Source organism: Malassezia vespertilionis, chromosome 2 (assembly GCF_029542925.1).
Source record: "Malassezia vespertilionis chromosome 2, complete sequence".
Classification (NCBI taxonomy): Eukaryota; Fungi; Basidiomycota; class Malasseziomycetes; order Malasseziales; family Malasseziaceae; genus Malassezia; species Malassezia vespertilionis.
Window position 1 is genome coordinate 587141 of NC_079248.1, and position 23458 is coordinate 610598.

The following is a 23458-nucleotide window of genomic DNA, read 5'->3' on the forward strand; positions in this document are numbered from 1 at the left end:
CCTCGGCCTTCCTTTGGTTCCTGTCTGGTGGCAATTGTGCGTGATTTGTATCCTTTCGCTAACAACACAGAAGCAAGTAATTTGTCCGTAGGCAACACCGATCCTGATCCAAACTGTGTGCTGCATATCTGTCCGCATCGGAAACGCTTTCCCGCTCGATTCTACTAGACGATATTGAACTACATAAGAAGCACGACAAAGTTGCTAGGGAATGTATTAGCGCCATGAACTCTGCGCGCCTCATCCAGCAGCTCGCCCTGCCACCAACCGTCAGGCTCCGTGCGCGTAACAGCGATAATATCGCCCGCTGTGAAGCTAAATTCTTCGGGCATGGATGCGACATAGTCGTACAACGCTTTCACGTAGAACAGGATAGGCTCCCCCCTTTCACTGTATTGTCCTGTCGGCGGACGGCCCGCCGGGGCAACATTCGGTTCGGGGTGGGCCATTTGAGCTCCCGGGTTTGCATAGCCTTGTGGCGTGTCGTACTGGGCCACATGGCCCCGCGCGTCCAAAGCAATTCCTTGCATTGATTGCTCTGCAAACGTTTGCTTCACCGGCGACGGGCCCGGCGAGCGGCGCTCTGTGGGGAAAGATTGACCGTACTTGCTCATCACTTGCTCGACAGGGATTGGCGAAACCCCACGTTCAGGTGGCGCCATGAATGCAGCCGCCGGCGACACAGGGCGATTCTGCAGGCGGGGGTCCATGTACGGCTGCTGGCGCGCTTGCGTCTGTGCCAAAAAATTCGCTGGCTCTGGCGCCTGGCCATAAATGCCGCTGTTCCGAGGAAACTCTTTTGCGACGGGCGCAGGCGGTGAGGCTTCCTTAGGCTGCGAGGCCTCCTGCATCGGTGCGTGGACACTCTGCAGCATGCTCGAAGGCCTGCTGCCCGGTGCAGGCGATTTGCGACTTTGATGCATGCGCAGACTTGCAAGGGCTTTGGCGATAGGATCTTCGTCCTCTGCCGCGCTCTGGTTGCGGGCTTGCTGTTCCGTGTATAGGCCTGTGCCAGCGGCAATGCCGGCACCTGCAGCGATGCCGGCACCTGCGCCGATGCCAAAGCTGTTACCACGCGAGTGCGCTGCACTGCGCGTGTTTTGCTGATATTGTTCTGGCGGCGCGCGCGAAAGCGGCGGTGCGCCTGGAGAAAACATGCTGCTCCTGTTGCTTGTCGACGGCGGCGGTGTGCGGGATGTGGGCAAAACAGACTGGGGGATTTGCGGCGGCGGCGGCGTACGACCCACAGGGACACGCGATAATGGACGGTCCATTACAGGCGTGCGTTCCATCGAAGTGCGCGGTGTGCCATCCATAGCCGGCGTGTGGCCACCGAACGTAAGTGGCGAGCCGGTGCTCAACATTGGCGTGCCTGCATTCAGTGTGGGGGGGACATCGGAGATGCGCGTAGAGAGGCGGTTAAACTGCGCTTGCGAATCGTGCGGCTCCAGTGGCGCTTGTCCTTGCGCGTAGTTAATGTACTCTGGCGGCGCTGGAATATTGGCGCCGGTACCAAACTCGCGCACAAAATTTTGCACGTCCTGCGAGGATTCACAGCCCTCCAGGGACACGCGCGTGCGCTCACATGCCTCATCGTCCGTAACACACACGCTGGAAATGGCGTTGGCAAAGCTCCACAAGTTGGTCTTGAGGAATTCTTGGCGTTCTTCTTCCACATCCTGGCAGATATCCAAGTAGCTCTTCCACTCGGCATTCCACTTGTACGTCGTGTCCTGCAGAGCGCGTACGTAGCTGTGATAGTCCTTATCGTTGCTGCCAACGGTGGTCTGGACGCGCTCGAGCTTGGCCATGAGCTTGTCCAGTTCACGGCCTTGGACCAAATTACTCTGTGCAGTGTACGCATTGATCTTAGCACAGTCTTGCTCGTACTTCTCGCGCGCGCGCTGGACACACTGTACCTGCATCTGCTTGTGTTTATACAGCTTGGTCACGGCGACCTGTGCGGGGCGCCGCACATTTTCCGTGCTCGCCATCAGTTCCGAGAGCGGCTGCTCAATCTCTGCCTTGACCGAGTGTGCAAGCTGTGCATGGGATCGTGCCATCGCTTCGGTCTCTATGCGCGTCTTCTCGAGTGCTGTACGCATGGGCCTGGTGTTAGGTATATACGGCAACATACCCCGTCTCGTGCTTTCCCAGCGGGGTCTTCGCAAGCTTGCTCAAACGCTTCGAGTACTCTTGTTCAATTTCGGCGCTGTGGTCAGCATATGGCATACACACCGTTCCTGGTAAAAATGACGCAAGTCTTCCAGCGTCCGCGCCGTGTTTTTTGTAAAGCTCTGCATGACATGGAAGCCAGCATCATTGTCACCCTGCTGTAAGTTTTGTGCAATGCAGACATACCCAAAATGCGTTACAGAACGCGAATGGGTTCGACCCACGATCGCCTCCAATACCCGTGTTGTTCTGCATGGTAGAGCCTCGGCGTCGGCGTTGCTGTCGAAAGCAACACGCAGCACCGCGTCACTCGGCCGAATATCTGCACGTGCGCGCCGGAAATTTTGGCGACCGTGCAGCGTCGCCCACAGGAGCGTGCATTTACGCGCCAGCTACTGTGCGGAAGAGCACCGCATGTGGGAGCGCACTGTGGCGCGGAAGACACATAAATCGCCACAGCATATTACGGCGATGAAAGAGGAGCCAAAGGCTGAGCTTTCTAGTCGCCTCCCGCCCATCCTTCGCGCGCCGTTTTGGCGGCGCTCACCGCCGGCCGCAGCGCCGGACCGTGAGAAGATTGAGATGGCAGACATGCCGCTGCAGGCAGCAGAAAAAGACAAGGATGTGCCAAATAAAACACCGAGGCTGCAATTTGCACATGCGCACATGCGCGTGCATCCACAGGACCTGCCGTACGAATATGATCCTGACGAACTGTATCGAGGGCTGGACTCGCACGTTACAGCGCATCGCACACGACGACGTCAGGAACGACGCAAAGCGCCGCGTTTGGATACAGATGATGAGGATGCATCGGATAGCAGCACAAGCTCTAGCTCGAGCAACGAGTCGAATGCGGCTGCTCACGCCTTTTCGCGTATTCGTGCCTTGTTTGGCGATGATTCAGACAGCAGCGGGACAGATTCAAGCACAAGCAGCAGCGATGACGAATCGGACGGAGGCACGTCAACTACTTCTGGCATCAGCCGCATATCTGCAGTCGTGCGACGCCGCGGTCGCGACGACGTTTCCATGACTGATTCTCCCGCCGGATTGCACGCTTTTTCGCCGTGGACGCCACGTATTGGCGGCGCGCTGGGCGCTCGGCGACGCCGGCGCCAGCGCCAGCGCGAGAAAGCACGACGGCAGGCTAATGCCGTGCATATACAAAAAGCAAGTCGAAACGCACGGCGCAATGCGCGTCGGCTCCGCAGGATTGCTGGTGGCGCTACAGAGTTTACATTATATGTTCCCACCGCGCCAAATGTGAACCCAGACTTTTCGTCGCAATCATGGCGCGCCGTTGAGAAGCAATTACTGCGATACTTTCAGTACTTTAGCCAGGACGATGGTCACGGCGGAGATCTTGGCGCGCCGCATGAGCTTGATCTGTCGCAAGACAAGCCATTGTTTGGGTTACGAGCGACGCAAGAGGAGGATGTTGTAGCACCGCAAGTCCAAGATATGGAGATGGTCAAACCCGAAGGCGATTTTGAAAAGATGGGCATGCACGATACGTGGTACAACCAAGAACGGAACACGGGAAAGCACATGTCAGACATGCCGCTTGCTTCGTACTTCCGTGGCGCAACCGGTGATCTGACCAAATCTCCCATGCCTTTTTCGGGGCAGTATACTCCCCGGCGCTCCACCTTCCGATCCGTTTTGAAAACGCCGCGCGATCCCATTATTCCAGAAGAGGCTGAAATCGACGAACTGGATATTCCAATTCTCGGCGAGCCGATGCTCGCGTTACCCCCAGAATTGGAGCAAAATCAAGCGGCCGATGCGACGACAATTGCATCTTCCATTCCTGCCTCGCCACCGCTTTTGATGCGCGCCAATCCGTGGTGGCTCGACATTTGCTGTCCTACTTACAAGACCATGCAACAGCTGAGTCAACATTTCCCACTGCACCCACTCACGGTGGAAGATATACTGAAGCAGGAGCAGCGCGAGAAGGTGGAGAACTATGACCGACTGGGCTACTACTTTGTCGTGATCCGCGCTTTGGACGAGCAGTATTTCCGATTTCACAACAACACCTCCGAAGCATCCGACGGGGAAAAGGGCGCAGATATATCGCCAGCTGCACTCCAGGCGCGCTTCGAAAAGAAGCTCATCCACGACCCGTTGCGCCAGGAGCTCACGAATTCGTCTGTGAACTTGGAAATTTGCAAGGACAAGCAAGGGAAAGAAGGCCTGGAGGGTCTCGCTGCTGGCTCCGTGAGCTTATACTTGGTCGTGTTTGCACACGGCGTCCTTTCTGTGCGTTGTCTCGTCACTAACCGTACAGTTTAGCTTTGAAGATATGAAAAAATACACAGACCATGTGCGTGCAAAACTTATGCACGAGCTCTTGATTGGCAATCATAATGCAGATTGGATCGTTCATGGTTTGTACGATGCAGTTGTCGACGTGTTTGCGCCGTACGTCTACTTTTTGCAAATGCAAGTCGCAAACATTGAAGCACTTTCCAACGACATGAGCGTTTCTCCGTTTGTAAAACGGCCGCCGCGCACCGTTTTGGGCCGGCTCATCAAATGGATCCAGAGCCTGTTTCGAAAAAAGAACCCTCTCGCCGGTACTGCACTGGAAGGAGGCGATGAGCAAGATACCCAATACGCGATGTACCTCACAAAACGATCCAAAAAAAGTCCATTGTTCAGCACCGCCGACGCATTGCTCCAGAGCCAGTTTATTTTGAGCCTTTCGCACACACGCGAAATTGTCACTGGGCTATCGCGCCTACTGTCGCCAAAAATTGACGTTTTGCGTGGTATCGAAAAACGCCTTGCGGACAGCAGCCACGACTTTTATGACGACAACATCATTCTTTTGTACATGGAAGACATCTTTGACCATGTCGCATCTATGGTAGCTCAGCTACATGAACGCGACAAGGCACTCACACACACACACTGGTCGTTTCTCACTCGATCCCGTATTCGCAACAGGAGATATCAAAAAAGCAACAGCTATGTGCTACTACTGGCAGCAACAGTGATGGCTACCACATTACTTTGCCAAATGGTCACTAGTTCGTTTAGCATGAATGTCTGGGTACCTGGCATTAGCCACCGGACAAGCCCTAACGACGATGACCCAATCTATACGCATCATTATGCATTCGGTGGAATCGTTGTTGGTCTCGCATCCGTGCCCGTCATCATGTTTTCATACTATAAATTTCTCAAGCGCCTTGCCAAGCGGCGCTCGAGCCTGCAAACCAATATGTGGTAGTTTGAATGTACTGGCCATGTGCCGTTCTTGTAGTCTGACTAAGCCACGGCCGAAGACGCGACGCGTTCAAACAGCCGTGCAGCAAGACGCGTTGGTAATTTACCCCCTACCATGTTGGAAGCCAAGATCGAACAGGCTATTGTTGTACGTATTGCATTGCACTCTGACATGTAGTTTAAGCGTGTACTCGATGGTACGGATACCACACACCACCGCTAACATGCAGCTATCAAGGATCTCGTAGAGCATGCCAACTTTGACTGCAATGAGGAGGGCCTTGTACGTTGCGTCGCGTCGTCTGCTAACTTGTAGCGGCTCCAGGCTATGGACAGCTCCCACGTCGCTCTTTCTGCAGTGGAGCTCCGTGCTGACGGCTTTGAAGAGTACCGTTGCGATAGGCCCATGAGCATTGGCGTAGCCATCACGAGTCTTACAAAGGTGATGCGCAGTGCCCAAAACAATGATATCCTGAATATGCGCAAGGCAGACAATGCAGACAGCCTGCACCTTGTGTTTGAGGGTGCAAGCTCTGACCGCATTGGCGAGTTTGACCTGAAGCTAATGGATATTGACACGGAGCATCTCGGTATTCCTGACACGGAATACGACGCAGTTGTAAAGCTTTCTTCCAACGAGTTTGCACGCATTTGCCGCGATCTCTCCAATGTCGGCGAGAGCGTGAAGATTACCATCACAAAAGAGGGTGTCACTTTTTCCACCGAGGGTGAAATCGGCGACGCTCGCATGACGCTCAAGCAAGGCTCTGGCTCTGCTACGAGCTACGACGACGACGACGAAGAGGCCGGTCTTGATGGAGATGGCGAGGAAAAGCCTTTGAAGAAGCGAAAGACGGGCGCATCCAGCAGCGTGTCTGGCGGCGTGGTGCCCGTTGAGATTCAGCTCGAAAAGGCCGTTGCACTAACGTTTAGTGTGCAATACCTCGTTAACTTTACCAAGGCCGCCCCCCTTTCCTCCGCAGTGACCCTTCACATGGCGGATAAGGTGCCGCTGATGGTCGAGTTTGCGTTCGAGAATGGCCATGTGCGCTACTATTTGGCGCCAAAGCTCGCCGAGACAGACGAGGATTAGATGAGGCCATTTCTTTTCTAGTGCAAATACTATCGAGAAAAGTTCCAAACGCAGTAGGCGTATTATTCAGGATATATTGTATTGGCTACCAGTTCACTCCATTGTGTTGGATAGCAGTGGCGCTGCGACATCATTGCCAGGCCGTGCCTACACTTCAGCCGTATTGTGGTGTTGGGCTGCGTTGGACACTAGGTTTTATTAAAACCAAAGCGTACCCTGGAGTGGGGCTTGCTTTGCCGAATAATGGTACAAATTCTAGATTCTACAGGGCGCTACTCTCCGACGCAAGGCCAGGGGCTGCAAGCTCGGGATGCATTTCATAGTCCTCCGCGTCATCTTTCTTCTCCAGGTCTGTCTCCTTGTTGCGGTTCGGCCCGATTTGTCCAATAATGTGCGGATCCTCAAAGCCGGTGGTGTAGCCTGCTTTTTCGGGACTGTACTTCCAGGAGAAACGGTTCGGGAGGTACTTGCCCGGGTACCACACATTCATGAAGTACACGGCAATGACAACAAAAGCAGCATCAAACGCGTACAAAGGCCATTCCGTTTGGTTAATCACGCCATCCCAGCCAAATGCCATCTCAATGATACGGTAAATTGAGCGGAGAATAATGGCAAGACTTGAAAAGAATACGGCAATCATAAATGCCTTGGTATCGTTCTGCAAAAGATGCGCACCGTGTTTCATCAGCTTGTACCCAAACGTAAGGAAAATGAAATTGAAGAGCAGGTAACCGAACAACTGCACCGCAATACCTGCAAGCACAATATTGGATCCGCTCCGGATTTCATCTTCGTCGAATGAATCGGCGGTACCTGCTTTCGCAGCCCCCACAGCTTGCACAATCAGCGAAGCGACGTCGATGCAGACAAAAACAGGCATGACTAGAATGGGTTTCAAGAGGGTGAACCTTCGAGGAAAAAGTGTTGTGATGCGCCCAATAGAGGTAAAGTGGACCTGATGTTAGCTTTTAGACAGTAGACATACAGCAGCAAACAGACAGGGCGTAATGATCAAAAAACATTCCATTGCCACATATGGATCGCGCGTTTTTTCAGCGTCTCCATGTTGCACGTCACTGCGTCCTCGGATACGCCTCGACAGTCAGAATCACGGAGCAAACATACAGAATATACCCGACCATCTCGGCCAATGTCCCGATCGGCTGTATTACCAGCCACCACTGCTTGTAATAAAACAGTTGCAGGCCCTGCCAGATGGAGGAAATGGCAAACAGCACAATCATTACAATGGCAGGCGCCACTTTTGGAAGATAACCATAGATCGAATACTGGGGATCCGTAGATCCCGTCATTTGGTCTGCCATGGAGGCACAGCCTGCGTGATGGTGAAAGCAAATCTCGACTGAGCAGTTCCGACGCTCCTTAGCATATTATCTAAGCACGTGTTTCGTAACGTGCGGACGTGGCGCAGCGTGGTTAGTAATTGTCACACACATGCATTACTAGGGATATGTCTATGCGGTGTCAATGGTACGGTGGATATACACATGAATTTCCAAACACCTGCACCTCAAAAGTAGAAAACAAGTATTATGACATGGTTTCATGACGGGCAAATCCAATCCGCGGTAATCGAGCATTGGTAAGTCCTGAGTCAAAGGGTAATGCTTGTCCTAGCACATTCTCGGAGAATGCTCGCTGAAGACGAGCGCCTTGCATCTTTGGTGAGCATTTGAAAGCTTTAATGGTTGACTCAGAGGGGATGTCCTTGGTCCGATTCCAGCGACTTGCGAGTTCCTGCGTCCAGCTCGTCCAAAGCAATTCTTCCACGACAAGGTCGTACTCGATGGCATGGAGAAAGACGCGTTCAATCTGTTCCACTTCCTTTGTGGGCAAGCCAGAAATTTTGGACCATGTGCGGTTCGAGTATGTGCGATCCTGCAAGAATTTAGACGCAACGACAATGGCTGCTAGAAACATGCGTCGTCCACAGAGCAAGGGCGAGATGGACCGGACATGGCCAACACACTCTTTTCCGTCCGGACCCTGATTCCTCAACGACATCAAGTGTGCCAGAGGCGGGGACAAGGACGGGAGTCGACACGACGAAGAGCCACAGGACGAGTGAGAGCTTGATCCAGAAAGCGTTGGTGTGGATTCAGCTGACAAAGCTTTCCCTGCAACGGTATCCACGTCACGCTCAGTGCATTGCGCTGCCTTTTCAACGCTGGTATAGACTGCATCCTTGCAGCGCACACAATAGAGCAAAGCGGCCTGCAATGTGGAACAACTTGTTCGACTTCTACGCAAAATCTCACGGACAAAGAGATCCAGCGGAAGCGTGCTGTTCGCATGGTGCTGTTTTCCCTCCTGCGCTGGCAACTGGCACTGACTTTCGCGCGAAAAGCGACCCCAAACAGAGCCGATTGTTTTCACAGTGACGTCGACCAAATTATCCACCAACAGAGCGCGGTTAATGTGCATCACAGTGCGTTCCTTTTTGTTTTGTTCTGCACAGGGGCGGGCAGTTGCAACTGCCTTTTCGCCAGCACCCTGGGAATCCAATTTATACTTCTTTAGAGGTGGAGCAGAAGCAGTACCGTGCTCGTCATCGGCATACGCTTGTTCGCTCGAGCTGCGCGTCTTGCCCGATACGTGGGACAAAGACGGTGAGGTGGCACGACTAGAAAAGTTAGTCTGCGGGGAATCATAACCTTGTGAGGAAAAAATCGAAGATGCATCAGATGTGTAGGAGGATCCTAAATGTGCGGGGTCTTCTTGTTCGCGAATTTGCAAACCGAACCGCCTCTCGGGGGTTTCGGAGTCGACTAGCATCGCACAACAGTGTACAAGCAAAAGTGACTTTTGAATGCGTTTCCAATAGTAGAGTATTAACAATCGCTTGAACGATAAGGAGGTCCTGAATAAATAGTTCTGTGCACTACTGTCACGTCGGGATCTTTTGTGGCGCAATAACTTGGAGCACAAAAAGTGCCTTACAAAGACGCAATAAGCCCATTCATCTTGTGATGTTCCGTTCAGTATCGTTCAATTCGTCTTCAGGTACAGTTGCGGTCGATGGACCGATTGATAAGAGAACTGCGTGGCGCAATCGAGAGCTACCGACTTCTGCTACACCCACTTGCTCTGGGTGCAGTATGTACGCACTGAATTGTATCAAAGAATACAAATGCAATGCTTGCCTAATTTCCCGTATCAGTAAAGCCACTGATTCATACACAGGGGAAATACGATTGCCGAACGAAAGCAAACGTTGTTGCGTCGCGTAGCGTTTGCCACCCAGTGCCATGCATGCGTGCCCACGTGACGGCTAGAGCGTGACGAGTTATTATCGCGTGCATTATGTGGAGTTTGCAAGATTCTTTGGCCAACGTGCGCCGCAGGATGGAAGAGCTGTTGCGTTCCCTGCGGAACTTGGACTTGTCCGCACCGAATGGCGAGCAAGTGCTCGCGCTTTTTTCAGAATACCCACATGTAGACAAACAATTGGCACAGCAGCTTGCTGTGCCTGCGCGTCTAGAATCGTCAGATGTGAAGGAAGGCATAGATGCCATGATGGATGCAGCGCTCTTGAGCGGCGCCACAGAAGCCATGCTCCAGAATTATAACAGGGCGCTTGAAAAGGACACAGAGCTGCTACACAATGAACATAAGCAGATTTATGCACCGAAGCCTGTCAAGCGAGTCCCACTGAAAGCACTGCTGGCGGCGCAGCACGCGACCATTCGGCGCCGCGAAGAAGAGGCCAAGGCTGCGTCGGAAAATGCCCCATTCTACGTGGTAAGGCAGATAAACGATACAGTACATACCTTTTATTCGACCAGGCATGTTGCCGAGCTGACGCGCGTCGATATGGACGAATTTGCGGTACCAAAGCGGTTGGAAGGCCGATACGTGCTTGTCCGTGTGGCTTCGCCGCTGAGTTTGTACTGTAGCTGCTCGTTTGTCGGGCAGCTTCCGTCGGGTGCTGCGATTTTTGTGAGCATCGCGTACTTTACGCATGACCTCTCGCTGCCCAGCGATGCACTAAACGCACTGCTACCCATCGGTACGGTATGCTTGATTCGCGAGCCGTATATAAGCACAAACTATCTCGGCGTGGGCGGGCCAATATCTGGTGGAAAAGGAGCTGTTGGAATTCGTGTGGATACGCCTTCGGATGTGCAGGTGTTGGACAGTGTCGCCCCAATCCTGCAAGGCGTGGTATGGGATTCGCCGTGCGAGCCGCCGGCGCCGCCAACTCGTATATTGTGGCGCCAAGAGGGCCCATTGACGCGTGTCGTGCAGCACCAACTCGCACAGCAGCGGCCAGTCCACGTCCCAGACGTGGCAAAGGCGCGCGTGCACGAATCTATTCGCCAGCTTCTTTTGATGGAGCGCCCGGGTGCGGCGTGGCGCGAATGGCAAGCAGCTGTGCTGGCTGGTATATGGAACGATCCCCTGGCATGCGAGGATGCGCTTCTGAAGTTTGACGTGCTCTTTGCGCTCCATACGTACCAAGCGGCACTTGACGCAATTGCGCTTGACCCCCCCGAAGCGCTGCTTTCCGAGTACACGCACCGCAAAACAAAAGTGACGTCGGCCATGCAGTCCCATACATCTGGCCCTTCGGATGCCCTACTGCAGCACATGTTTGCAGCGACATTAACGCAAAGCACGCCTCGGTTTGACTATGCCGAGTATGTTGGTCCTGTCGCTGTACAAGACATCCCAAACGCTGGGCGCGGCCTGGTCCTTACCAAAGACGTGAAAGAAGGAACGCTGCTGCTTTTTTGCCGCGCCATAGGGAGCAGTTACAGCGCCGACAAAGGGTGCTGTGAGCGGCAGATTCTCCGCTGCGATGTAGGCAGAGGCGTGTCGAGCACCACGACGCAAGTCCTCGCTGCAGCACGCTGCATTCATGCTATTCTCGACCGCCCGGAACTCGCACACCCATTGCTAGGCTTGACAGCAGGCCCCGATATACCCCACGATCCCCTTGTCCAAGCGCCGTATCCCTTGCGATGGGAGCCTCCGTCAGATCCACAAGCCGCACTGGAAGCAGCGACGCCGCATGTCTCGTCTGCGTACATCAACGGTGTCCTTCGCTTCAATGCATTCGGGCCCGCGCCGATGCCTGCAGCAGCAAGTGCTGGCGATCCAATGGCGAACTCGACGATGCCACATCCCCTCCCTGCTATTCTGAATCACGCATGCCTCCCCACCGTGTCTTCAGTCTTTCTCGGCGACATGGTTGCAACGCGTGCATTGCACCCGCTACAAAAAGGAACACAGATCATGCACCAATACGTGCAAGGCGAGCTTGCGTACCAAACACGCCAGAAACTGCTGGCAAAGCACAAATTCGTATGCAAGTGTGGTCTGTGCGAACGCGACTTGGGCGATGGCATTGCACAGCAGCGAACGCGGGAAGAGCTGCTAGCGACGATGCTGCCGCCACTACTTGAACGCAGTCGTGCATTGCACAAAGGCGGTTTTGCCCCGGCATCGTCCGGCACCGACTTATTGAAAGCGCATCGCGAGATTGCAGCGTCTTTGCTAGCCTTTGTGGACAACGTGCAAGCTACGTACCATTCGAGCCGCGATGCGCTGCGCCCCGACATTGTGGACCCCTTGCATCTTGCCGCGAGCCACACACGTTTGTCAGACCCTGTAAAAGCAATCGCACTGGCAGAGGCTGCCATTACAGCTTCTGGCGCCGTCCTTGGAAGCGCCCAAGGCCGTGCGATTTGCCAGCTTCCCTACGTGCATTTTGACAGCGCGATGGAATGCATGCTTTCGCTTGCCGCATTGTACGACACCCAAGGCGACGCTGAAAAATGCAGAGTATGGGTGGAAACAGCAGCCTACACACATCAGTGCATGATTGGCGGAGGTCCCCAACTCTTTGTGCAGCGATTTTGGGGCACGCTGGAGAAGGATACATTGCACGGCAGGCACACTGCATTGCTCACAACATGGCTACACTCGATAGCTACATAGTTAAAATGGCGCCGGCGCTGCATGCTCTTGGAGCCAGGACCAGCGCTGTGCATACGCCGCCCATACATCCCAGCCAAGTTTCTCGAGCAAGGACCGCTCCAATGCGCGCGCTTTTTTCAGCTCCGCGAGCGTTTCATCGGTGCCGTGGCCCAACTCTTCGATGAGCTTGCGCACGGCGCGCAGCGCTTGTGCATATCGGCCATTGTTCTCGTGCCACGCAATGACGAGGTTCGAGTGCAGTGCCTGTGCTTTGGAGTCTTTGCCGGTGTCGGGCATGTACTTGCGCGACTGCAGCAGCGTTTCCTGGAATGCTTCAGTGTCGCCGCGAAGAAGCTGTGCCGTTGCTTTGCGCGTCAAAGCAAGCTCCAATGCTTTTTTCTGCGCGTGGAATTGCTTGCTTACGCGCTTTTGCTCGGCCGTTTGCTCCAACGCTGGCGGCTGCTTTGCACCGAGCCACAGCAGCAGCTTGTCCTGGTCAATTTGCGCAAGGATGGCATCCGCTGCTCCGATGGCGTTTTCTGCATCTTCGACAGCGTCGACGGCGATCGCTTCGAGCCGCGCCTCGAGAATATCAAGGCTGTCCGGATGCTGAGCAGTGACTGCATCGAGGAATGCCTGGCGATCGTCGCCTTGCAACTTCTTCGCGACGTCGGCGAGCAGCTCAGGGAGTTGGGGCGGATCAGACGGCGCATCCTCCTTGGCTTTTACAGGCGGGGGCGGGACGACGAGTTGGAGAGGCACCTTGTCGTGCCCCCCAAAGCGTAAAGAGCCCAGCAAGACGTCGCCTGGCGCTGATGCTGGCAAATTCTCTCCTTCCAAGTTTGTATCGATGCACAGCACTCGCCGCTCACCCGGCAAGAGCTTGAACATGTCGAGCTTGCCGTCGTCGACAGAGCCAAACAGGTCGACTTGATCGCGGTACATGTTCAGAACAACTTCTTTTGGCTTTACGAGCGCTTCGTCCATCTGGAATACCATGTTGCGCCTCTTTTCCAGCACGGCACTAAAGGAGTGCAATGCTTGAACGCGGACGGTGTAGTCTCCGCGCAGGAGCGTCACTTCCTTGGGATAAATATCGCCAAAGTGGACCTCGGCATTGTTCCTGTCTACGATTTGGACCAGGAGCGAGATGCTGTTGTCGTACAGGTTACCGGAAACAGGGAGGCTGTAGGTAAATGTGGTGGTTTCTTTGAAGGAAAGGGGATACATCAACACGAGCTCATTCAGCTGGTGGCCCGAAGGAAGTTTGTCGCGTGGCGCAAGAAGCGGACGGATGTCTGCTTTGGAGGGCCGCACAAACGAGCGGCGCTTCTCGAGCACCGCTTGGGGTTTGCATTCCTCGACACGCAGCATACTCGCCACCTCTACTCTGCCCATGCCACTGCCTCCAAGAAGCGCAACACCGCTTTCCGTGCTGCTGGGGCCAACTTGCAAACCGTGGAACTCCATCTCCATGTCCAAGTCGAACCCCGCCTTGCTCGACCAGAATTCCGCAGCGCAAACTTCGAGTGTCATACCACCACGCACCTGGATCTTTTTTGCCACGGGCTCGTTCTCATTGAGCGCCATGATAAATGCATCCTCGACCTTGCTCAGCCGTTTTTGCGGCTCGAGTTGGACAAGGTGAAGCCAGAACCGCACACTTGTACCAGTAATTTCGTGCCGCGTACTGCGCAGTCGGATTTGCGCCCATGTCGCGCCGTGCGGAACTTGCACAAACTGGCGCTGCATCTGGCCCGAGGCGAGACGGACGTGGGGGAATTGGTAGGTAGGGCCAGCGATAACGGGTTTGGCCACCGTCACGGGGATATCAAACAGTTTCGTCCGCTGGTCATTTGTGTCGTACGCAGAAATGCGCGCGCTGTGCAGACCTGGAGGCAGCTCATTCGCTGCGACACGCACCTCAAACGAGCGGCCGTTGCAGCCGAGGGCGAGGAAGGTTGGGACGTGGATCCAAGGCTCGCTCGCTTTCAGTGCCGCGCGGATCTCCAAGTGGAATGCGCGTTCCGTATCAGCCTCTTTAAATTTTGGTGCGACGTGCACGGTGCACTGATTCACACGCTGTGTCTCTGCGGCTTCACGGAGGTAGATTCCACGCATATCCGCCGAGCCGTTCAGCGGCTTGCCAGCGGGCGTTATGTGCACATCGAATCGTGCATCGGCGTAGGCATCGTCGCGGTGCTCCATCAGATAATCCCACGCCTTGTCTACGTCGATGAACCGCACACCAAGCGGATCGGCAACGTCTTGTGCGGTCTCTTGGATGGCGCGATAGACACGCCAGGGCGTGACAGGGATTCCTTGGTCTTTGAGGCCGCTCACAAGCAGCGCAACGGCGCCGGCAGCGTTGGGGCTGCTCATCGAAGTGCCATTCATCAGCTGCTTGGACTGCAGCGCATACTTACAGATGCTAGTGATCGCTGCGCCAGGCGCGTAAATCGAGACGCCGTCGGCGCCGTCGGCGGTAGGGCCGCGGCTGCTCCAGGTAGTGGGGCTGGAGCGCACATCGTCGTCAATAAGCGCATACTCTGCGCGCTGCATCGCGCCTGCGTTGACATACGCGCCGACACTCAGCACATCGGACGTAGTGCCGCCAGGCTGGCCGACGGTGGTAAGCGCAGGGCCATTGTTCCCTGCAGAGCTGACGTACAAAAGTCCGCGCTCGTGAATGACACGCTTGAGGGCGTCGACAAACGCGCCCTTGTTTTCGACGCCAAAACCGCCGTCCTCGCCGAAAGACATGTTGGCGACATCGCACTGTGTATCGACCAGGGCCTGTACCGCACGCAGGAGCGCCTGGCCCTGCTCCATGCTTCCAAGTCGTGCATCGCCAATTTTGAGGCTCACAATCTCGGCACCAGGCGCGACGCCGTTCGTCGCTTCTTCCTCGGTTTTTGCACCAATGATTCCGGCTACGTGCGTACCATGCGTGCCAGAGAGTGTCACGAGCGAAAGGAGCTTGCCATCGTCGAGGATATTGACCGTGTAGGTGAGCAAGTCCATCGTGCCAAATGAAGCCCATTCGCGCTCGGTGCGAAAATCAGTGAGACAAGGCGAGGCGCGCAAATCCACAATGTTGGCACGCTGCGCGACCGGTTCACCCGCGCTAGGATCATGCACATCGCCCTCGGCGCCGCCCACCGCAGCACGCCAGTTAGACCCGTCGTGGAATACGACAGCCTCGATGACAGGGCCAGGGTCGTGCCACGATTTTTGCAGCGCCTGCAGCACCTCAATTTGCGCGCGCGCCTCTTCTTTGCGCTGCGCACTGACCTCAGCCGTCTTGTCCTGCTCAGCTTCAGTCAGATTTTGGCGCGCCGCTTGCAGAAGCGCTGCATGGCTCACATCAAACGCCTGCTTACGCTGCGCCGTGCGCCGCTGGACCAGTTCCGACGGCCAAAAATCATAGGCGCGTTTTGTGCCGACGTTCCACACGCCGCTTGGGTTGGACCAGTTGCGTGAAACAAGCAATTTGCGTCCAGTTTCAGGAGAGACGACCTCGAAAGCGTCGTCGTAACTGGACGCTTGCGCCTCGACAACACGCAGCGGAACATCGCCGCCGCCGGTACAGTCGATCACATCGACCACCTTATTCGGGCCATCGAGGCCCAATGCGGCTGGATCTACACCAGTATCCAGCACAGCAACGCGAACTCCGCGCCCATTGTACTTGGGAAACCGTTGGAGAAACGATTCCGCCATGGTCGCCTGTTTCGGCAGCAGCCCTTCTACAGGAAATGCAGGCTCTCCCGCTTCTCGCGCATGACTCGTGCTGATCGGCATTCTGGGAACGGAAAATAGCGCCTTGGAATGCAGAAAAGGATTAGCACGTTTCAGTGACGCCACAGCAAGCTGGTGTTAGCGTTTTTAGCAACGCACCGTGCGCATGAAACGAGCCGCACTTGCGGCGCTTGCGGCGCTGGTACTGAACCACGTGATGTGCACAGACGCCGCATGCGCGCTGCTGGGCCTGCATGGCGGCGCATTTTGACGTGCTGATCCTCGGCACGGGCGTCCCAGAAGGCGTTCTTTCTGCCGCACTGAGCCGCGCCGGTAAGACGGTTTTGCACGTAGATGCCAACGCCTACTATGGGGAGTCATGGGCGAGTCTTTCGCTTGCAGAGCTCGCCGCGTGGGCACACAATACGCCCGGCGCAACGCTCGCATTTCCACGCGCAAACACGGAAGGCCGAGTGCCGGAGGAAATGAAGCCGCTTGATCGATACTACTCGCTCTCGCTGCGCCCGACACTGCTTCCATCGCACGGCCCTATGATTGAGGCGGTCGTGCGCTCGAATGTAGCGACGTACGCAACCTTTCGTCTTTTGGACCATGTCGCTACATTCAATGCAACGAGTGCGCAGTTGGAGCGCGTTCCGAGCAACAAGAGCGAGATTTTTAAGCACAAAGGTGTCTCACTCGCAGATAAGCGCCGGCTCATGCGGTTCCTGCAGCTTGCCGCAGAGCACGACCGTTCGTCGCTGCCGCCGACACTGTCGGGCGTGCTGAGCGACACGCTGCAACTTACTCCAGCGCTGCAAAGTGCACTGCAGTACGGTGCTGCTCTTTCGTGGGGTGCAGACGAAGCGACAGAGACTGCCTTCGGTAGGGTGCACACCTACCTCAAGAGCCTTGGCAAGTACGGCGACGGAGCGTACCTTTGCGGTCAGTACGGCGGTGCGGGTGAACTTGCGCAAGGATTTGCGCGCTCGTCTGCCGTGCATGGCGGCATGTTCATTTTAGGACATGCAGTGGAAAATCTCGCGTACAACGATGCGCAATGGTCGCTTTCACTCGCCGGCATCCCCGACACCTTCACAGCCGACCAGCTGGCCGCGCCGTCTGCGGTCTTGGGGAAGCACGTCCAAACGATTGTCGCGCACGAGCACCTTGCCATTTTTGTTACCGATACGCCACTGGACTGGGAACGCGTCGCGCATACAGGCCTTGAGGAGGAGGCAACGACGCCCGAAACCGCCCTGCTTGTCTTTCCGCCCGGTAGCGTCGGCGCGAATGAGCGTGCAGTGATGGTGCTCATGCAAGGCGAAGGCACATTTTCGTGTCCCAAAGGACAATACGTTTTCTACATCACTACACACACCGGCGGCCCTGACTTGCATACGCCACAAACCGTGCTCGGCCCCTCTTTGGTGCAGCTTGAGACGTTGTTGGCAGTGCCGGGAAGGCCACCTATTTTGACACTGTATACCTCGCGCGCCATCCCTGACCAAGATGAGCACACAGCGCCCGCCTTTGTAGACACAACGGCGAGGAGCACGAGCGCCGTGCCGCGCTCCTCGCTCGATCTCGAGGCAGATGCGCCGTCGCAACCGATTCCCAACATGACCGAAATCCTCGACCTTGCCGTCCAGGACGCCGAGCACGCGTTTTGGCAGATTGCAGGCACGGAATCGCTGCGCGAAGAGGCACGGCATGTTGCGTATGCGCGGCAGAAACACCACGATATAGCAGCGTACCAAGGCCGAGGTGGCGCAGAGCCCGACAAAGAAAAAGCGCCGCCGCGCGCCGCGCTCGAGTTTTTTTCACCTGCAACGGAAAAAGACGAGGCTATGTAGCTAGACAAACTGCGTCCCAAATGGGTACTCGGCCTTGAGCTTGGTGCCCCCGACATTCTCTAGTTCGCGCAGCAAACTCGCATCCATGCCAAGACCTCCGCTGGGCATCCAAAACGTCCAGAGCGCTACGAGTGAGCGAAGCAGCGTGCCAAGGTTAGGCTCTCTCGGGATGCCAAACTGCTGTATGCGCTGCCAGAATGGTACATCTGCCGGAAAGCGCACGAGACGTACGTCAGCGGTGAGCGCGTGGGCGTGCGTAGGATTGTCTGCACGCCCGCATTTCGGGCGCAGCATCGCCATGGCTTCTTCCTCGCTCACTTGGTGCTGTTCCTGGAGTGCCTTGGCCTCCATCTGGAGCGTCAGGTTGGTCGCATGCATCGCTGCATCCCACAGGCCGCCGATGGCATCGATCAATCCGCGGCCATACGGCGAGGTTTGGTGCGAAATACGCGCGAGATCTGCTTGAATTGCCGCATCTTGGGCCTCCTGGGCTGCATCTTGAAGAGAGTGCACATTCGTGAATGGCCCTTGGCGCTCTACGTAGATGGCATCGTTTCCCGACGTGCCCGTTTTGCTTTCTGTGCGCCATTGGCTCAAGAGTGCGGCTGCGTCTTGGAGCGTCGTACCTTGAGCACTCAATGCCGCACCGGGCGCGCCACTCTGTGCGGCGCCAATCGCACACTGCGTCCATGCTGTCAGGCCAGTCATGACACGCCCGCCCGCGACCTCGCGGAGCACATCGTTCGATAGCGCACGACCTTGCTTGACCTTGTCGAGAAAATCGGCATAGGTCGCGTCGATGCTTTTTTTCATATGCGCAAGTTGATCGGCATCCAGATCTTGAAGCGTGCTTTGGGCGGAGGAGCCGGTGAAGAACCCTTGAACGTTGAGTTGCAGGCGGTCGAGCAGCGCATGTGTAATAGTGGGGCGCAGCGCTGCCACGCCAATACTGCCGGTCACAGTGTTCTCCCCGGCAAAAATGGTATCTGTCGCTGTCGCGACGTAGTATGCACCACTCGCGGCTGTGTTGCCAAACGATGCAATCACAGGCTTGCCGAATTCACTGCGGACGCGACGCACAGCATCCCATAGCGTCTCGCTCGCAACGACGTCGCCGCCGCCAGAGTCAATACGCAAAACGATTGTTTTGATCTCGGGGTCCTGCACGGCTTCCTTAAGGCCTTGGATCGCAGCAGAGACGGAAAAAGGACCCGATGCGTTGCTGATTCCGCCGAGGAGATACACGACACCGACGCGGACCACTTCGTCTTTGCTGAGCGTGCGCGCAAAGGTATCATCACTCGTTTGAGCATAGTGCATCAGTGTCTTGAATCTTCGCAGCGCATTGCCACCCGTTTTCTCTAGTTCCAGCTCTTCTGGGGTTAACAGCTGCTTGAGAATGTCGCGCTTGTAGCAGATGTCATCAATCAAACCGTTGTCCTTGGCCTCTTTGGCAGTAAAGGGGCCGTTGTGCGCAAGAGCAGCGACCCGGTCGGTGGCCTCACAAGGCGCAAGGTTGGCAAAGCGACTGACACCAACGGCGTACGCGTATCCTCGATTCAGCTCGCCAAGCAGCTTGGAATGTTCTGCAAGTTGTGCAGGCGGCAGCGTCTCTTGTATAAAAGGACTCACCATGGACTTGTACTCTTCGCGCGCTTCGGCATGAACTCGGATGCCGGCCCAGTGCAGTAAGCGCTTGAAAAAGGGGATCTGCGAGGAAAGACCGACCAGCGGTACCTGCCCAGACGGCTGCATGTACACGCGGTCAAATCCACTCGCAAGCAGGTACGCTCCTTGGTTATCAAACGTATCGGTCCATGCAATCGAGGCGGTATGATCTGCACCGAACTGCTCGTGCTTGGCCGCGTGGAATTCATGAAGCGCCTGCAGAATCTCTTCCATTTGCGCAAGCCCCAGTCGCTGTGGAGCTACCGTCGGAGGGACATGCAGCGCGCTAAAATCGGCAACGATGCCACGCACGCGCTCATCGCGCTGCGCCCATTTCAGCGCGCGCAGCACCTCGTACAGTTCCATCACACGCGGCGGCTCATCGCCAGGCGATGGCGGCACAAGCAGCTGGTCAAACGACATAGGTCGCTTGGCCTCTACAATGCACCCGTCATGGATTTTCCACACAAGGTACGTATCGGGCCACACATAGTCGCGTAGGTACGCTTCTCTGCGCGCAATGGCATACTGCGTCGCGAATGCGCCAACGATGAAAGCAAAAAATAAGGGGCGACGTCGTTGCCACATCCGCGCAGTAAACTTGCCTCCTCCAGAAGCAGAGATGCGCTGCGCGGCGGCTTGCGCGCGAGCGAATCGATGGAGCATGTGCCGTATCCGGTGGCAATACGCAGTGGGACAAGCGTGCAGGCATCCACCCCGCCTCCACTCTATAGTCACGTGTGGCGCACGACCCACGCGCCTTGCTTCTTGCATACTACATTTTTGGCGACACTACTCGGACTCCTCGTCGCTGCGTGAGTCGATAGCACCATCATTAGTGACCACACGCATTGCAACCTTAAGGATCATGGAATACCAAACGAGGAGCACGAGCTGCAGTACAATCAGTAGCCCAATGAAAATGCGGAAGCTCGTTTTGGTAAAAGCATATCCCGACTGTATGTCGATCGTCGGCGCAAACTTGATTAGGCGCGGCGCATCCATGATGCAAGACTTGAGCACGATCATATAAAAAATGTGCCGAAAGATGGTCCAAGAAATCATAAATGCGCCAAACATGATATCGCAAAGCGTCTGCCACCCCATGTACTTGAGCATCTTGGCGAGCGCCAAGAGTACATCGCTGGGGTCCAAAAGCAAGAGAATCACGGTGCCGATCCGTGTAAAATTGCCCACATACGAGCCGCCAATGAGCAACAGCGTGACAATATGGTGGAAAAACATTTGTACATAGTCGGAGCGGCGCTGCTCGAGATTGATCACAAAGACTTGGTGGACGTAGTTCGATGCCTCCCAGAGGTACATAGCCTTGGTCAGTCCATCCAGTGTCGTTTGCGGGTAGTCTTGCCAAAGCATTTTAGGGTCCCAAGGCCACAGCTTCTGCCGGTATGCAGATGTGCACACGAGAAGAAAAGAGGTACAATAGAGCACGACAGCCCAGAACTGCTCGCCAAAGCGGTCGATATTCTTTTCGTACTTGGCGCGATGCGACAGCTGATTAAGCTTATCAGGCGCAGGTCGCTTGACCAACACATGCGCGATGGGAACAAAGAGTACGCGCATCAACACCCCCCGCAAGGCAAGAAGTACAATACCCCATGTAAGTGCAAATAGCGCGTCACTCGCACTGTGCTCATACTGTACATACTGCGCCGACGGCGCTGGCGCAAACCAAATTCCACGCACGCTATTCCACAGCCCCCCGTTGTGCTGTATCCCGCTGCTTGGCACCACGCCGTCGAGAAAGAAGGATGCGTGCGCAAAGTTCCGCACACGTTGACACATCGCGTGCGTAGTATGCTTCGATAAGCGAGCGCCGGTATATATTTCTGTTATGTGCGATGCGTGCTCTAGCACAGGCAAAAAAGCACAGCGGTCATTTCTAGTCGCCAAGTACAGCAAACCGACCACAGCAAGATACAACAAGGAAATATACGTGCCGAGCTTGTCTGTCTTGAATCGCTGGGTTTTCGTGCAAAGCGCCTGCACGGCTGGAGATTTGACCGCCTCCTCTTTTAGCGCCGTTTGCGTGACAGTTTTGGTCTTGCTCTTCCGGCTGCCTTTTTTGGATCTTTTGTTCATGAAAACCAGAATTTGTGCACAGGCTCTGCGGCGCAACTGTCGCGCAGAACGGGTCGCTGCACGTGAATTTGACTAAAGTTGCCAACAATTGTGGACCAGCATTCGAGTACCTGTCAAACCCATCCCTACGAATAATTTTCGGCCGAACATGATCGACGCGCCGCACGGCGTAGTTCGCCATCATGACTCAAGACTTGCACGACGTTGCTGTAGTTGCGAAGGACGCACGTACTGCGTACGAAGAATCTCTTCATCTGCTTTCGGAGCTGTCCCCAGCAGAGGCGGATGCTGCTCGGTCGGATACGCTGCGCGAAATTGCCGCAGCGCTGGAGCGCCTTGAGCACGAGATCAAGGCCGCCAACGAGCGCGACGTAGAAGAAGCGACACTGTTGGCCAAGCAAGGAAAGCTTTCTAAGCAGATGGTGTCGCGCTTGGATCTTTTTGCCAAGCCTGGCAAGTGGGATAGCATGGTAAAAGGTGTGCGCGACGTTGCGAAGCTTGCGTCGCCGCTGGATATCTGCACGCGCGCCACACGCCTCGCCGAAGGACAGGAGGGTGCAGGGGGCGCTTTGGACATGTACAGTGTTACCTGCCCGATTGGAGTATTGCTTTGCATTTTTGAGGCACGCCCCGAGGTGATTGTCAATATCGCGAGCCTTGCGGTCAAGTCTGGCAACGCGGCGATCCTCAAAGGCGGAAAAGAATCACGGCGCACCGCCGCTGTACTTGCGCGGTGCATTGCCGAAGCGCTTTCCCGCAGTGTGCTCCCTTTGAACTTGGTCCAGATGGTCAACACGCGCGAAGAGATCCAGCATCTGGTCAAGATGGACGAGTTTATCGACTTGGTCGTTCCACGTGGCTCGAAGGAACTGGTGCTCAGCATCCAAAATGAGACGCGCATCCCTGTGCTGGGCCATGCCGACGGTCTATGCAGTGCTTATGTACACAGCGATGCACCGCACGCGCTTGCGTGCGCGCTTGTGCTTGATTCAAAACTCGATTACCCATCCGCTTGCAATGCGATCGAAACGCTCCTTGTGCACAAGGACCATCTTACGTCGGGTCTCTGGAAAGAGCTTGCCATAGCACTGCTTACCAAGGGCGTCCGGCTTCACTGCGATGCACGGAGCTTGGAGGTGGTGCGCAATGAAGTGCTTCCCACACACGACGTTGCCTCGCTCGTAGAGGCCGCCACCAAAGCCGACTACAAAACGGAGTATCTCGATCTCGAGCTTGCTGTGCGCGTCACGGACCATGTCGAGGCAGCCGTTGACCACATAAACAGAAACGGCTCTGGTCACACAGACATAATTATTTGCGCGCCGTGCTCGGGCGCGAAAAAGTCCATGTCCGCCGCTGCGATCTTCACGCGCTCCCTTTCCTCCTCCAGTGTCTTTGTCAATGCATCTTCGCGCTTTGCCGATGGTTTCCGTTTTGGATTTGGCGCCGAAGTTGGCATTAGTACTGCTCGCACACACGCGCGTGGTCCTGTGGGGCTCGACGGCCTTGTCACGTACAAGTACATTGTCAAGGGCGACGGCGATGTTGCCCATACCGTCGGTGCGTTTGCGCCGGGCGAAAATGCGCGCGCTTGGGCGCACACACCGATAGAAAAGGTATACCCGTCTGTATAGAC

At 55.6% G+C, this 23458-nt stretch overlaps 10 protein-coding genes across 10 annotated transcripts; 5 read left to right on the top strand and 5 right to left on the bottom strand.

Annotated features, from left to right (window-relative positions):
• Positions 1 to 179: 179 nt before the first annotated feature.
• Positions 180 to 2303, bottom strand: HOF1 (formin-binding protein; the record flags this gene model as incomplete). The annotated part of the gene is made up of 3 exons (XM_056205964.1): positions 180 to 2109; positions 2138 to 2212; positions 2239 to 2303. The coding sequence occupies 3 exons, from the start codon at positions 2301 to 2303 to the stop codon at positions 180 to 182; spliced, it is 2070 nt and encodes a 689-aa protein (XP_056061939.1).
• A 343-nt stretch (positions 2304 to 2646) lies between these two features.
• On the top strand, positions 2647 to 5419 carry MVES1_001113 (uncharacterized protein; the record flags this gene model as incomplete). Its single annotated transcript, XM_056205965.1, has 2 exons — positions 2647 to 4443; positions 4472 to 5419. The coding sequence occupies 2 exons, from the start codon at positions 2647 to 2649 to the stop codon at positions 5417 to 5419; spliced, it is 2745 nt and encodes a 914-aa protein (XP_056061940.1).
• Positions 5420 to 5530: 111 nt separating this feature from the next.
• On the top strand, positions 5531 to 6508 carry POL30 (proliferating cell nuclear antigen; the record flags this gene model as incomplete). The annotated part of the gene is made up of 4 exons (XM_056205966.1): positions 5531 to 5563; positions 5594 to 5612; positions 5646 to 5698; positions 5732 to 6508. The coding sequence occupies 4 exons, from the start codon at positions 5531 to 5533 to the stop codon at positions 6506 to 6508; spliced, it is 882 nt and encodes a 293-aa protein (XP_056061941.1).
• Positions 6509 to 6770: 262 nt separating this feature from the next.
• On the bottom strand, positions 6771 to 7824 carry MVES1_001115 (uncharacterized protein; the record flags this gene model as incomplete). Its single annotated transcript, XM_056205967.1, has 2 exons — positions 6771 to 7419; positions 7637 to 7824. 2 exons carry the CDS (start codon positions 7822 to 7824, stop codon positions 6771 to 6773), a joined length of 837 nt encoding a protein of 278 aa, XP_056061942.1.
• A 2053-nt stretch (positions 7825 to 9877) lies between these two features.
• MVES1_001116 (uncharacterized protein) lies at positions 9878 to 12359 on the top strand (the record flags this gene model as incomplete). The annotated part of the gene is made up of 2 exons (XM_056205968.1): positions 9878 to 12238; positions 12300 to 12359. The coding sequence occupies 2 exons, from the start codon at positions 9878 to 9880 to the stop codon at positions 12357 to 12359; spliced, it is 2421 nt and encodes an 806-aa protein (XP_056061943.1).
• A 116-nt stretch (positions 12360 to 12475) lies between these two features.
• On the bottom strand, positions 12476 to 16363 carry MVES1_001117 (tripeptidyl-peptidase II; the record flags this gene model as incomplete). Its single annotated transcript, XM_056205969.1, has 2 exons — positions 12476 to 16327; positions 16355 to 16363. 2 exons carry the CDS (start codon positions 16361 to 16363, stop codon positions 12476 to 12478), a joined length of 3861 nt encoding a protein of 1286 aa, XP_056061944.1.
• An 86-nt stretch (positions 16364 to 16449) lies between these two features.
• On the top strand, positions 16450 to 18051 carry MVES1_001118 (uncharacterized protein; the record flags this gene model as incomplete). The annotated part of the gene is made up of 1 exon (XM_056205970.1): positions 16450 to 18051. The coding sequence occupies one exon, from the start codon at positions 16450 to 16452 to the stop codon at positions 18049 to 18051; it is 1602 nt and encodes a 533-aa protein (XP_056061945.1).
• MVES1_001119 (uncharacterized protein) lies at positions 18052 to 20142 on the bottom strand (the record flags this gene model as incomplete). The annotated part of the gene is made up of 1 exon (XM_056205971.1): positions 18052 to 20142. One exon carries the CDS (start codon positions 20140 to 20142, stop codon positions 18052 to 18054), a length of 2091 nt encoding a protein of 696 aa, XP_056061946.1.
• A 369-nt stretch (positions 20143 to 20511) lies between these two features.
• Positions 20512 to 21525, bottom strand: lag1 (sphingosine N-acyltransferase; the record flags this gene model as incomplete). Its single annotated transcript, XM_056205972.1, has 1 exon — positions 20512 to 21525. One exon carries the CDS (start codon positions 21523 to 21525, stop codon positions 20512 to 20514), a length of 1014 nt encoding a protein of 337 aa, XP_056061947.1.
• Positions 21526 to 22004: 479 nt separating this feature from the next.
• Positions 22005 to 23456, top strand: PRO2 (glutamate-5-semialdehyde dehydrogenase; the record flags this gene model as incomplete). The annotated part of the gene is made up of 1 exon (XM_056205973.1): positions 22005 to 23456. The coding sequence occupies one exon, from the start codon at positions 22005 to 22007 to the stop codon at positions 23454 to 23456; it is 1452 nt and encodes a 483-aa protein (XP_056061948.1).
• Positions 23457 to 23458: the final 2 nt, after the last annotated feature.